The sequence below is a fragment of the Arachis hypogaea genome, chromosome 7 (assembly GCF_003086295.3).
Source record: "Arachis hypogaea cultivar Tifrunner chromosome 7, arahy.Tifrunner.gnm2.J5K5, whole genome shotgun sequence".
Taxonomy (NCBI): Eukaryota; Viridiplantae; Streptophyta; class Magnoliopsida; order Fabales; family Fabaceae; genus Arachis; species Arachis hypogaea.
This window is the reverse complement of record NC_092042.1, coordinates 14201626-14215904: the sequence shown is the minus strand read 5'-3', so window position 1 is coordinate 14215904 and position 14279 is coordinate 14201626. Positions and strand designations below refer to the sequence as shown.

The window sequence follows — 14279 nt, the reverse complement described above, 5'->3', positions numbered from 1 at the left end:
TAACAATAAGTTCTAATACACTCTAAATCTGCTTACCCCTTGCTGACTTAGGCATTGGACTGTCTTTGCAGGTACCACCCCCCTTGCTGACTTAGGCATTGGACTGTTTTTGCAGGTACCACCTCCCATTCTTCAAAACACACAACTCGACGGCGACTCCCGATCGTAAACAAGTCGGAGATCACCTTCCACTGATGTTTGGGTCAATCCTGCAAGCTCAATCCATCTATCTCAGGTTACCAAAATAACACCAACCATTATGTTTGTCGAACAATAGCACTTAATTTGCATTAGGATATTTATTAAAGAGTAAAATAATAAAAATAACAAAGTTATTTGCTTAAGAGTTAACCATAAGTCTATGGTGGAAAATAGAAAAATATTAGATGACCAACAATTTTTTTTTTTTTTTTACCAACAGCTAATTATCAATGTTTAAAAAATGTGAGCTAAATATATTGTTGAATTATTAGACTAAAAAAATTAGATTGATGACTAAAAATAATGACAAAAAATAATTTCGGCTAATTCTCTAATATTCTTCGTGGAGAATAAACCCACTCTACCGGCATTCAATGGTCAATACATATTTTTGTTTCGTGCAAAGCTTATACATGATGATTTATGAGATTCAAAGTAGAGTTTTCAACATATTTATAGAAAATTTCTTGTGTTTTTAGTTCTAGAAATTTCTTTTAAATGAGAAGAAAAAGAAGAAAAGATGTTAATGATCAATATCATGGACAACGGAGGGTGCTTATCATTGTCTTCTGAAGCTGTTGGAACTTGGAAGTGATACATTCTCATACATGCATAACTGAAACTTTCAAGACTAACCTTGGATTTACAATCTCAAGTATCTGTTTAGCTATATTGATTTGAAGATCAACTATATAACTCCAAGATGCTTTGCTAAAAAAAAAAGAGTCTGGTAATTCATATAGCTCTAAACCAACTCCATTTCTATGAGTATAGTATAAACAGGAAATTCTTTGGTAGTACTAGATTAGTATGAAGTTTCGTATATACATAAAACAAATAACAATATACTTTAAAACCACCCTTCAAAATGAGCAATGTACTTTGGAAAAAAAAATGTTTATATCGATGCAACTAGTGGTAACTTAGTGCGTGTTTAATTCTTCCCCCTTTTTTTCTTTCAAAAACTTCACTAAAGAAATTACTTTTTCACAGAGAATACTCATCTCATTTTACTCAATATTTTTTTAAGGTTTTGGAGGGGAAAAAGAACCGATGAGTATCATCTGAAAACATTTTTTTACAAGGTTTTTATTAAAATTTAACATTGAATGAATGCACTTTAACATTTGTATAGCATACCATCACAACCACCACCTTGTTTTATATATAAAAGAACTCGATCCTTAAAATAATACATTAAGACGGATCCATAATAGAAGAAAAACAGGATGCACCACAATGCCCCAAAACTCACTAGTAATCTTGCTATACATGTAATTCAAAACATTATTGACCTTCCGGCGCCATGGGGTACTGTCAATGCTCCCTAAAAAACCAGAGAAAACAATAGATGGTTAGGTTTTAGTTTTTCCTTATAAAAAAATGAGATAATATTTATAAAAACAAGTTACAAGTGAAAGAGCATTCTCACCAAGAAGAACCTTTATTAGGATGAGAACATATTTTAAGGTTGCTATGAAACTGAGAAAAGCAGCTTCCACAGCAAAGTCTGAAAGCATTAAAAAGAAAAATAAGAGGGAACACTCATTCTGAAAGCTCCTGCTTTCTTTCCTCCGTACTATATATTTTGACAGAAGTTCATTGTGTAGATGACGATTAAGAAAAGTTCTCGAGTAATTTCTAAGATATGATAAGCAAACTTACAAAATTTCATGGGACTTCTAGATGATTCTACATCCAACTTTGAACAGAGAAGACCATATACTGCATATTTAGTGTAAGTTAGCAGCCTGGTGACCCGAGATACACCCATCTTTCTAATGATAGATCTTATCATTCCGCTAGAAGAAAAAAAAAGAAATATATTAATTATTCAGCACTACAAATTCTGCACCCAAAGAAGCTAGGATGAATTTGTTTCTTACTCTATGCGCATTATCGCAATAAAATCTGGAGGCAGGGTCTCCATGAATGAAGATAAGTCATCAAATAAGAGAGACTTCAACTCATTTCTCATGGTCTCTTTTTCTGCAGTTGATATTCCAAAAGCATGTTTGCTGCAACTCAAGCAAAAGTTCCATCATATGTTTTGTAATTTGTATTGCAAGATAACAGTAATATTTGAGGCACAACTACAAAAAAAGTAATAATCACCTTTTACATATTTAATTTATGAAAAAAAATTACCAAAATATAAAAAAATCAGCTTTCCAGCTGACATTTTTCCTTAAAAGCTGAAAATAGTAGCTTATCGTATAAACCTATCTTTGATAATATAATATACCTTATCCTCTTTTATTTTTATTTTTTTTACCATTTTCAGTTGAATGAAAAATTTTAGTTTTAAATTCACATTTTGAGAATCTGAAACAATTATGACCCAAAATAAACTCTCTTCAACAAGTACACTAAAATTATTTATGTGCATCATCAAATAGAATGTTAAGAAAGATCACCTTTCAACAGGCGTTCCAGTGAAAATGATGGGCAGATATCTAGAATACTTCCCAGCACCAAATCGTTCACCAAGCCTCAATGTTTTATTCAAGTCTTTAAGAATCAAAGCTTCCCATAACTGACAAAAGTCTTTTCTAAATTCCTCATCCAATTCCCTGTAGACTGCATGATCTAAAAGAACTGCACGAAGTTTCCAAAGGGGGAAATGATCAAAATTCAAGTTCAATTCTTACAATCTTCCATATTTCAATCAGACCATACACAGGTACATACCCAAAGAGAAGCCATTGGAACCTTCAGGAGAAACTAATATATTACCAGGGTGTGGATCACCATGTATATAACCATGCACAAATATCATTTCAGCAAATAGTTCAATCAATGATTTTGCTACCTTCAGTATCAGGTTTAGAATGCATGAGTTAAAGAAAGTACATAACAATAGCAGTATAGCACTACAAAAGTAGGACAAAATGAAATTCTCATAGTCAATGTTTATCAGATTGAGTATCACAATAATGAACCATCTGCAAAAATTGTAACCACAATGAAGCTTATTACATCCACTGTAAAGAACAGGAAAATACAATTTACATGAGTTCACCATAGTTGTGAATTGTGATAAGTCAACCTTTTCTGGTTCTACTCCAAGCTGGTTCAGAAAGTCTAAATCATCAATCTGAATTGTAATAAGACCCCTATTAATAGAATGCAATAGATAGAAATACAAAGCTTACAACAGCTAGAATAGAATTACTACAAACTGGAAAACAGTACAAATTGACCAGAACTGATTTTGCTTGGCTCATTTTTTAAATACTAGAATATTTCATTAAGAAATGAATAAGGTGGTGTTAACTGAGCCGAATCCCATAAAAAATCAATCATGATTCATGCAGTTATACATGAGCAAAGCAAAAATGTCCCTGGCAATTTGGTGTAACAACAAAGATATTATTCAGAACATACCTTTCGCCCTGTATAAAACTGCATTGTTAGGACTTGCCTGCTAGTCAAATCCTGCATGCATTAATATCATACTATGTTGGTAAAAGTATTATAGTAAGCACTAAATTCTATTGAAAGGAAAATAATGAAGACTATCATACCCAGAATACATGAGGAACCCTGATCAATTTGTTGTTTCTCAAGTTTTTGGCTGCTCTCTCAGAATTCCTTGCCTCATGAATAAAATCTGTGTGAAATTAATCCAGCCTTGTATTGTTCATTCAGTAACTAAGAAGGATAACTTACCAGCTGCTAGAAGTAAATGTAAAACATACAAACAAAGAACTAAATATGTTGAGTTCAATGGAATAATTTCTTGACTGTGCCCTGATAAAAACCAATGGCTGCAACATGAACATGAAAAGCAGATAAATAAAAATGCCTACTTAATGCTATAAATTGAAAAGAATCAGAAGAAAGAAAGAAAAAGAACAGTACTCCAAAAATTAAAGAAAAAAAATTGCAATGAATTTAATTACTAGTCCCTATAGCTTCACACAATTTGGATTTGTGCCTATTCTTGATTATTTTGAGTTTGGGAAGAATTAAGAAAGAATAAAAACTACTCCAAAAACCATAAAATTGCATTGAAATAAACTACTATTCTCTATGGTTTTACCCGATTTAGAGGTGTCTATCCTTAATAATTTGAAACTTTAAAAAGCAGTTCCAAACAAAAGTATGGACTAAAATATAAATAGAACCTATAACAAATAAAGAAGAAAAAAACCCTAAATCAATAAGTAGATCCCGTTGATATAATGACAAAGACGAAAGACCAAAATTAAAGAAAAAGAAAAGTAAAGCAACCCATATCCAGATGAGGTAAACTATAGCATATGAAAATCTAAATCTAAATTTTGTAAGAAAAAAGGCATAACTATTCAAAATAACACAAAAATTAAAGCAATGAGCAAAATCCCACAGTAGTTTTTTAATCAAAACAAGATCAAACTACTCATATCACATGTTTTAGTTTTACTGTCTACAAGTAGTGCCCTAAAAACAAACATGACCTATATACTTAGCTTTGTTAATCTATCATATAATTATAACAAGCATATAATTCACAACCGTCTATAGAAAATAACTCTATTTCTAATACAAAATGTCAGTGTCACACATAAAGGTAAAATGCGACAAGAACGCTGATATAATACTAATACGCAGGTATGTTTTCTACAAATTATTACTGACCAAGTTCTGCAGCCATGGAGTCCGCAAATGCCAATGGTAGCCACTCAAATCTGTACTGTGGGTATAACTACATCCAAGAAATGCAATCATAAAGTAAAATAACAACAGAAGTCCCTGAGTTGATGATACTACTTGTTTGAAAATCTAAAAGAGAGAACAGAGACTGCACAAAGTTCAACTTCATCCAGCAATTAGATAATGAAATTATGAAATTCGAGGAAATTATAAATTACTTGGTAAGTTTTTATCTTTTCTTATTTTACTTTTTACAAAAAATCTAAGAACATATTTTAAAATAAAAGGAATGGAAACCTCCCTAAATCTATGTAGGATATTAAAAAAGAAGAGATAGTACATCAGCTCAGAAGAGAAACCCAGTACCTTTGCTAAAGGGCAAAGATTATGGAATTTTTCTGCAGCCAAATATATCCCCCTCCAGCATTACCTAGGATCTTTCTGACAAAACTGAAATGTCCTAACACTTAATAAAGTCCTGAATATGTGAATTTATGCAATATTAAGCACTCATACTATTTGGCATGGAAGAAAATAATTGCCACTAAATCGAGAAAACAAGCAAACTCTTGTTATTTAGTAATTTAAACAAGGAATGTATTGCTGCCGAATGCATAGGCGAACTCATATATAATCAATCTTTTCAGCAAGTTTTCAGTCAAAATTCATACTCCCTCTGTCCAACAATATAAGTCGTTGATTAGTTTAAAGATGTTTTAATATCTTCTCTCCACTAATACCCGTATTCATTGATACTAATACACCCAATGAACAATAAGCACTTAATTTGAACAGAGAAAAGGCCAAGTTAATTTTGACTTAACACTTTAAAAATTGTTGACATTAGTGATTTCTTAAAATGTGTTTTATGACAAAAGTGACATATTTGTGGATGTCGGGAGTATTTGGTAGGTATTAAACAAAAACCTGTAACCCATTTTCTGTTAGACTTAGAACAACTTCTCAAGAAAAAAAAAAGGCTCGAGTTTTTCCAAACATTATTTTGTGCGTTCATTCATCTTACATTCTATTTCCAATTTTATGATTATTAGTAATTACTACAACATGTTTAATGCTGTTTAATACTTCTTCTGAGGTAACAGACTTATCAACAAATGATGTAAACCACCACCTTATGTATTAGCTCAAACTTTTCCAGGGAATACCAGCAATAAATATTAGAAGACATTATTTCCTATAATGTGATAAGTACTCTAGCAGGTAAGAAGATATTATTTGACTAAATCACTTCTTAGCTATGGTGTCACGAAACCAAAGAAAAAACATTCAAGCTAGTCCTTAATTCATCACATAAAATATTAATGCCCTTAAATATAGTGTTCTTGATTGATCAATAATTGAATCATTGGATCACCATGTTAAGATAATTCAGCTCTCTTATCATAATATTAATCATTTTCCTTTCGCTTTGAAACTGTTTTTTTCTACTTCTTGTTTTCCTTTCAACAATTGACGTTGCATAATAATTATCATTCCAGCAAATAGAAAAATCTAAGTAAAAATTAAGTGCAGCATAATTGCATAAATGCTTTAATATCTTTCAGTAAATAAGAGCTTCCAAAAGTCAGAGCATACCCATGCAATAGTTTTAGATAGGAAATACATTGTTCTTGTGTCAAAAGTCATCTGCTGCTGTACCCAAGGATATTGCACCTATTTAACAGTGAAGAACATGAATTTTCAACACAAGAAGGGCTTCTCTGAGTGTCACTTCAATCTAGGGCGACCATAAATAAAGTAACATTACATATTCACATAGAAGAAAATGACAGAACTTTTTATTACTTAATGTGAAAGTATAAATCTTTTAGCATTTTCCATTCCATGTAATATTATAATCCCATATGATGAGTGATTTAGTGAAAAAACAATATCTTCTAAATAGCCTTCTTTTAATAAAAAAGAATTCGTTCTTACAGGGAGAAAAGAGAGGAAGAAATGGTTACTATAACAGACTACCATCATTAGTCAGGTACAATCAATGAAAATTTGGTACCTAAATCCCCAAATAACCTCCAGCCTCTTAATTTATAGGTGTCCTTATTGTCACTGACGGAGCTTTTTGTGGACAATGGGGGGCCCCCCAAACATTTTGTAAAATATTTAGTAGTAGTACTACAGATAACATAACAAGCTCATTTGGCTAAAGTATTATGTAACAATTTAAGCGTACATGTGTTCAGCTCTTCACCCATTCACTCAATACTTATTTTAATTCAACGTGACGGACTATTGGGCTAACTGGAAAGGCTCATCATCATCATAATTCATTTATTGTCATGGTAATGACAAAATATTGAAAAATTGTGATATTTATAAATTTTGTTTTTATATAATATTATGTATTTTTTATGTTAAAATTTTTTTCCCCCTCAAAATTTCTCAAGCTCAGCCATTGCTTATTGCTAGGTTTGGACTCAAATAGTATCTCAAAGCCAGGTTATAACTTATAACACGCTATTCAAGTGAAGATGAATAATCAATACACAGTGTAAACAAATTAAACCTAGCCAAGGAGATATTGAAATGATAATGTTATTTTCAACCTACAGGCATATTTTTCAGATGAGAAACAACATGCTCAGTTCAGATAGTTTACTTCTTACAGAAAAGGTAATTTAGTAATTAAGTTGACAAAAGATACCATGTGAGTAGTTGTAAGTAAATTAGTAAAGAATATGTCCAAATTATCTTAAGTTTTATTAAGAAACCACCTTGATTGCTACTTCCTGATCACTTTTCAGCACCGCATGGTGAACTTGTGCAATAGATGCGGCAGCTATAGGTTCTTCATCCAATGACTCAAACCTGAAAAATTCACATAAATATTGAGAATTTTTTCCTAATGAAAAAATAAAACAATAAACAAAAAAAAAAGTCTTTTAAATTAATGGAAAAAGAATAAAGCAAGCACGGGGATTTGATTATACTATCTTGATGGCAGGGCCAATTCAAGCAATGAATCTTACTTGTGCACTGTCAATGCTTTAGCAAAGGGCTCTAGTACATCGCAAGACATTAAACACCTTAATCTTGGTTAGGTGTGCATAGTTTGTAAAACCAAATTCAGTTGGAAAGGGCAACTTACATCTCAGTGAAATCTGGTCCCAAATTATCCTTCAACACTCCCTTGATAACTTTAAAAGGAAGAGGAGCAACCTAAGCCATTTAGATACCATACAAACTTAGCAAGACGACCAACCAAAAGATAAAAATTCAAAATCAAACAGAATGTCTTGAGCCAAACCTGGTCCTGCAGTGCGGACAAAGTTGACGAGTACTCTTTTGGAATCACTCTCTGAGCAGCAACAAACTGCCCAGCCTTCACATAAAACCCTTTGTTCACTTCGCATAACTTCAACAACCTCTTGGCAGACCGTAGATGAACCTATGCCACCAAAAAAAAAAAAAAAATCAGCATCTCAAATTCTGAATCTGAAAACTTTTGTTTATTTTCTGTCCATTTTTAGTACATATGTTTACAGCTTTTAAGATAGGTTGAAGGAACAAGTGAAATGCTTTTGTTTTCATCATTTCCAATACCAATCCTCAAAACAATAAACAGCGAGCTGAAAATATAACAAAAACAATTCGAATAGCTCCTAACATAATTCTAAGAAACAGTTTGTGCGCATAACATTACATGAAGCCACGAGTTGAAAATCACCGAAATAATAGTCAAAAGCCTTCAATTACAAAGCTTAACTAATTCATTCTCAAATATCAAAGATGACGGGAGAACCTCGGAAATCAAGTGACGGTACTGATCGGAGTCCTTTCGGAGGCCGCGCAACGAGAATTCGTAATCAGCAACAGTAGAAGCTACCTGGGGAAAAAAATCGGAATAAAAATATGAAGAGCCGCGTGAAGAAAACCGAAAACTTCAAGCCAAAGAAAAAGAAAGGAAAATTGAAGGGATCGGACCGCAGAGACGGCACGTGCAGTGCGGACGAGGCCGTGCACTTCTGCTCCAAGTTTTCCTGTAGAGAGAGAGGAGAGCTCGTGAGTGTTCGAAGCTTGGGCGGCGGCGGCGGTGGCGGCAACGGCTGCTGTTAGTAGGAGAAGGCCGGTTCGGCGTTTGGCGGGAAAATTGAAGGGTTTAGGCGTCATTTCATTTAGAGGGTTTAACGAAGACAGCAACGCAGACTCAAATTCTAATGCACACTGGATGTAGCCTCAGTCTGTGCTTCCCTATATCTTACGGGATTGCTACAAATTTTAAATAAAGTACCAAATGAGTTGTTAGACAAACCCAAAATGATGAATAAGAATTGAATGTATTTGATTACACTGATTGTACATAGGAATGGCAAAACGCCTCGATGCAAGAATCTCTACATAGATCGTCTCAACTAGAGATCTGATTATGGAGAATTTTTTTGTGAGAATGAAAACGAAACAAAATTTTCTCGAAAAAGGTGTGAGTTATGAGCGGAGATTTTCGTCTTATTTTCACCAATTTCCGAAATTCATAAATTTATTTAATTATCCTTAATAATTTATTTTTCATATATATTTTTTAATCATTTCCCATGCTATATATATATATATATATATATATATATATATATATATATATATATATATATATATATATATATATATATAAAGAGGGAGAGAAACTCAATTTTTAATCCTTATTTGCATAACTCTTCCTCAATTCATAGATCCTTAACATTGTCAATACTCCATCCAATATCTCTGCAACCACTCTCTCGTCATTCTCCTATCTTACCACATTGTCACTATCACCGTTCCATCATCCTCACCTCGTCGTTCTCTATATTCGTGACACTCCTTTCCACAATTCTATAGTCGTGTCCATTCTCCTCTCTGTTGCTGCATCCCCCGCCGCGTCCACTGTTTTGTGCTCTGACTCGCCGTGGCATCTCCCGTTGTATCATTTTAAAAGAAGTTATCATCTTGTTGTTTAGACTTTTTGTATAAAATTTTGTTATTTTTATATAGGATGGATATTTTCAACTCTATTCCTATAAAAATTAATAATTAATCAGAACTATCAGAGAGATAGAGAATGGAGTTCCTGCGAAAAATGTGGCCCTGTGAAAAATAAAGATGAAGACGAGGAATAAATCTGGGAGAAGAGATTCTCCCATGAGAGTGCCAACAACTTAGGGTAGGCAAGTGTGAAATCACAAATGAAAATCCAAAAGGATTGTTCTTCATACCCGCAGATATTCAACTCGGTCTAATCCTGTCCAGGTACGAATAGGGTAGGATACGGGTTTAGGTTGTACCTTACCCTACCCACACCCCATATATAACACATATTTTTATAAAAATTAGGTATATGTGAAGGAGGTAAGAGTTAAACCCACAACCTTTCTCATATAATGACTTACAATAAATGAGCAACCACAAAACTAATTAGTTAATTTAATAATTTAGAGTGTTAGTTTTTCATTTTTTATTTTGTTAATATGTATGAAATTCAAAATGATTGAATTTTATATTTACTTTGAAAAAATGTGATATTTCTGCGAGTAGGGTAGGGTAGGATAGGGTTTAGAACTTTAGAGTGCGGGTAGGATTAGAGTTGAGAGATTCTCAACTCGCGAGTAGGGTAGGATAAAGTTTTAATGAAATTTTCAATCTGCGGGTAGGATTAAGGTAGAATCCATACCTTACCCTACCCATTGTCAGCCCTATAATTAACCGTAAAAACTTTATGAATAATCACATGATTAAAATATAAAGTGGTTATGAGAAAAATGAGGGCTTTTTTAAATAAATAAAAAATTGACATTTATTTTTTTAATATTATATAAATTTTTTACCGCTTTAAATATTTACTGACAATTTCACAAGTATCCGTAGGCAAAGATTGTGAAATATAAAAATGTTATTGCGCACAGGTTCCTACACAATAATAGTGGACGTTCACAATTGCGTAGCTGATGCTAACAAAATCGTGAAAGAAGGCTATAATGCATGTGCTGTGTGTGAAATTATATGTGAACTTCTTACAAACAGTTGCTATATATATGTATATCATATCCTCACAAACACAAAAGCTATAACTATCATCTTTTATCTATTCTTTCTTCTTTCTCACAAACACAAAATTACCAAATGGCTAGTGAACATATAGTTATTGTTGTTATTTATCCGAATGTAACAATATCACATAAAGATTATGGTGCATATTTTATATACAGTGATTCTGTTGTTATGCATATTCGGCAGTTGCATTCATTGACAGAGCTTAAAAGTTTTATTTTGATCAATATGAGAATGCTTGAATTAATTGCGTTCGAAAAATTGGGTATTGGTACATTTCATTGGACGCCATGTGGAATATTTAATATAAGGTATCCTGGCTAAAAAATGATGATCATGTGCAAGCTATCCTCGATTGCTATGGAAAGATTGTGACTGAATAAGTAATGGAGTTTTGCATTGAGTTAGTGGACGTTGGCAGTAGTTCTTATTTCTTCCTCATGTACAATCCCAAAAGGTTGTACAGCAGGACCTAGTCAGGTGGGGAGAACCAAATCCCCCACAAGAATTCGGTCTTCTCCGAATGGCCGAATCCGGTGCTAATTTGGTTTCTAAAGAGTTTGAGTCAGCAAGGAGTGGGTCCAGACTGGTTCTGATAGTGATAGAGATGACGATATAGAGTTTGTCCCAATAACTCAATTATCGTCTTTTACTTCCTCACGGCATATATTGCCATCACCGCTACCACTTCCAAGCATAGCAATACATGTATACAAAACTTCTACCCCAAGCACACGCAATGGAGTCGTAGATAGTCAAGTCAAATCCAATTCACAAAATAATTTGATCTATGAACAACGTCGTTGTGGTAAAGGTTGTAATGCCAGAGGAATCATTACCACAGGACATAAAGGGGTAGGTCATAAGCGTTTATACCGTAAAATCAATTTTCACCGGAATGAAAAAGACATATATACTAGAATCGTAACCATATAATACGATCCTAATCGAAATGCATACATCTGTCTCATACACTATGAAAATGGTGAGAAAATATATATTTTACACTCTATAGGGACTATAATTGGAGATACCATCATTTCTGGTATAGAAGTTCCTATTAAAATGAAAAATGTCCTATCGTGTCCAAGTTCCAAACCATTATTCGATATTAGACCTAGATGCTATGGCGTTGACGACTATAGCACAAAAGGGAGTGTGGAGCTAAGGATTAGTCATAGATTCTACAACAGAGATTCCATTCATCTTTCCATCAAGAACTAAAGCTCGTCAGAGTGTAGAGTATTAGGTGGTTAAATCTAATTATTTGAAGTATCATTGTCAATGCAAATATTATGATCTAGGTTGTTGGTAAATATTTCAGGTTGCATATCAACATAATCTTAGTTATTGGGAGGTTCGTGAATATGAGGTTATGTACATGTGCTTGACACCAACCATGTCCTAAGATCATTCAAATCTCGATAGCAACTTGATCTGCAGAGTTATCTTTTTCATGATAGAAGATAAATTTTTAAAATTCTTGCATTTGTTTTTAGAAAAAATGGTTTCATATTTATTATGATATTATTGTAAAATTCCTAAAAATGGTGGACATATTGATCAATTTAGGTAATCCATCTGATCCAATTAGAGTACCACAAGGAGCAATGGTACAAATTTTAAACCGTCGTATAGGAAGGTTTGGATAGTGAAGCAAAAAGCAATTGCTTAAATTTATGGGGATTGGGAAGAGTCGTTTAATCAACTTTTAAGGTTACTAAATGCTACTGAGTAGTGTTTTTCTGGTATGATTCATGATATCAAGCTAATGCCACATTATGCAGGTATGCTTCAAGACTTTGGTCCCATATAATTTGATAAGATATTTTGGACATTTTCTCCCTGCAATTGAAGTCTTCAAGAATTGCAAACTTCGGATATTTATTGATGGCACATATTTGTATGGGCGATATGGAAAGATTTTGTAATGGCCATTTCACAAGGCAGCAACTCAAACACCTTACTTTTGTATTAGTTAAATCTGAGTCAATAGTTTTGGTCGTTCTTTATAAAGAATCCGCAGCCGCATGTGACTCCTCAGCAATGTATTCTTGTCATATTTAATAGAGTTGGAGCCATACTTGCCACAAATGAAAGAGGAGGGTAGTGGATGTCATCCTCCAAGAGCGTACCATGTTTATTGTATCCGTCATATGGTTACTAATTTCATGAGTTCGTTCAAGTGTAAAGAACGAAAACAAGCCTTGAATAATGTAGCATATTCTCCAATGAGGAGCAATATTTGGCGTACATGAGAGTGCTAGGAAATCTCAAATCGGAATTTGTGAGTTGCGACGTTTGCAAATACATTTTGTAAAAAGGTCTAGCTGTAATACTGTGATTCAGGCCAAAGGGTTATCTACATGACTACTAACTTATCTGAGTGTATCAATGTTTTGCTAAGGAGAAGCGTAACCTTCCCATCACAGCCATTATTCGATCCACTTATATGCGTCTGCAGAAGTTGTTTGTTAGAAAAGGTCAAAAAACATTTGCTCAACTTAGTTGGAGTAACATGTTTTTAGAGTACCTAACACAAAATGTTCACAAAAAATGGATTCTATCCCCAAGATGGTTGTGTGTAAAACCCGGTTAATTAACGGCTAATTAACCCATAAATGAGAATTTATTCTGGAAAGCCTAAAATGTGATTTTTATGGCTAAATATGATAGAGAAGATTGAGACGAGAATTTTGATACCAATTTTATAGAATTCGGACCAAGATTGGACCGAACGGGCCAAACCGGGCCAATTGGACCCAAAGTGGGCCCTTGGCCCAACATAACTTAACCAAAACCCTAGTTTTCAGCACTCTCTCTCCTCATTTGTTACACACACAAGCTGAAATTAGAGAGAAAGGGAGGAAGAACACTCTCTCAAGTTCTCTCCCTTGGTTGATCTTCAAACCACCATAACTTTTGATCTAGAGCTCCGATTGCCGCCCCGTTTATGGCCACGCGTTCACCGCGGAGAGCTCTACAAAACCCATACAATTAATCTTGAGGTAAGCCACGTTTTTCTCTTCGAAATTCCAGCCTTGTTTTCGAGTTTCATGGGTAAAATGTTGAGATTTTGGATTCTTTGATGTTATAGGACCCAACTCTCTTGAAGGAGAAGGTTAATCTTGTCTCCTTGGACTTTGGGTGTGGTAAGATTCTCAACCCTAGTGTATTTTGTTGTTTTATGATGCTTGGGTTTTGAGATGTTGTGTATGGGTATGATGGTTGTGGCCTAGGTTGTGTATGTGTGGATATTGGAGCTTGATTGGTGATTTTGAAAAGCTTGGAAAGGGCTTGGTGGTGAAAAATCTGTTCTTGGAGGTATTGAGGCCTTGAGAGCTTGTGGATAAGTGGGTTGGAAGTGCTCCGGTGGAGCTTGGGAAAATCGGCTAAGG

At 33.8% G+C, this 14279-nt stretch overlaps 1 protein-coding gene across 3 annotated transcripts; it reads right to left on the bottom strand.

Annotated features, from left to right (window-relative positions):
• Positions 1-1287: 1287 nt before the first annotated feature.
• On the bottom strand, positions 1288-9339 carry LOC112702562 (uncharacterized). Of its 3 annotated transcripts, none has more exons than XM_072199185.1 (17): positions 9161-9339; positions 8785-9069; positions 8603-8686; positions 8108-8248; positions 7949-8019; positions 7575-7668; positions 6436-6513; positions 4825-4891; positions 3729-3814; positions 3589-3639; positions 3251-3298; positions 2893-3013; positions 2619-2799; positions 2088-2219; positions 1867-2003; positions 1634-1711; positions 1288-1528 (listed from the first exon to the last, which is right to left on the bottom strand). In XM_072199185.1, exons 2-17 carry the CDS (start codon positions 8968-8970, stop codon positions 1386-1388), a joined length of 1698 nt encoding a protein of 565 aa, XP_072055286.1. In that variant the 5' UTR covers positions 8971-9069; positions 9161-9339; the 3' UTR covers positions 1288-1385. The 3 variants fall into 3 exon arrangements, with proteins under 3 accessions (XP_072055286.1, XP_072055285.1, XP_072055287.1); XM_072199184.1 differs by having other exon boundaries at positions 9150-9308; XM_072199186.1 differs by lacking the exon at positions 2893-3013 and having other exon boundaries at positions 3214-3298; positions 9150-9308.
• Between the last annotated feature and the right edge of the window lie 4940 nt (positions 9340-14279).

Bases quoted from the DNA above. Each gene is read 5' to 3' on its own strand.
- LOC112702562 (XM_072199185.1), bottom strand. From the start codon at position 8,970: ATGACGCCTAAACCCTTCAATTTTCCCGCCAAACGCCGAACCGGCCTT. The intron at 8,020-8,107 runs GTTTGGCTCAAG...TAAATGGCTTAG, and splicing joins TGTCCGCACTGCAGGACCAG to GTTGCTCCTCTTCCTTTTAA. The intron at 6,514-7,574 runs GTGGTTTCTTAA...ACTGTTAAATAG, and splicing joins ATCAGGAAGTAGCAATCAAG to GTGCAATATCCTTGGGTACA.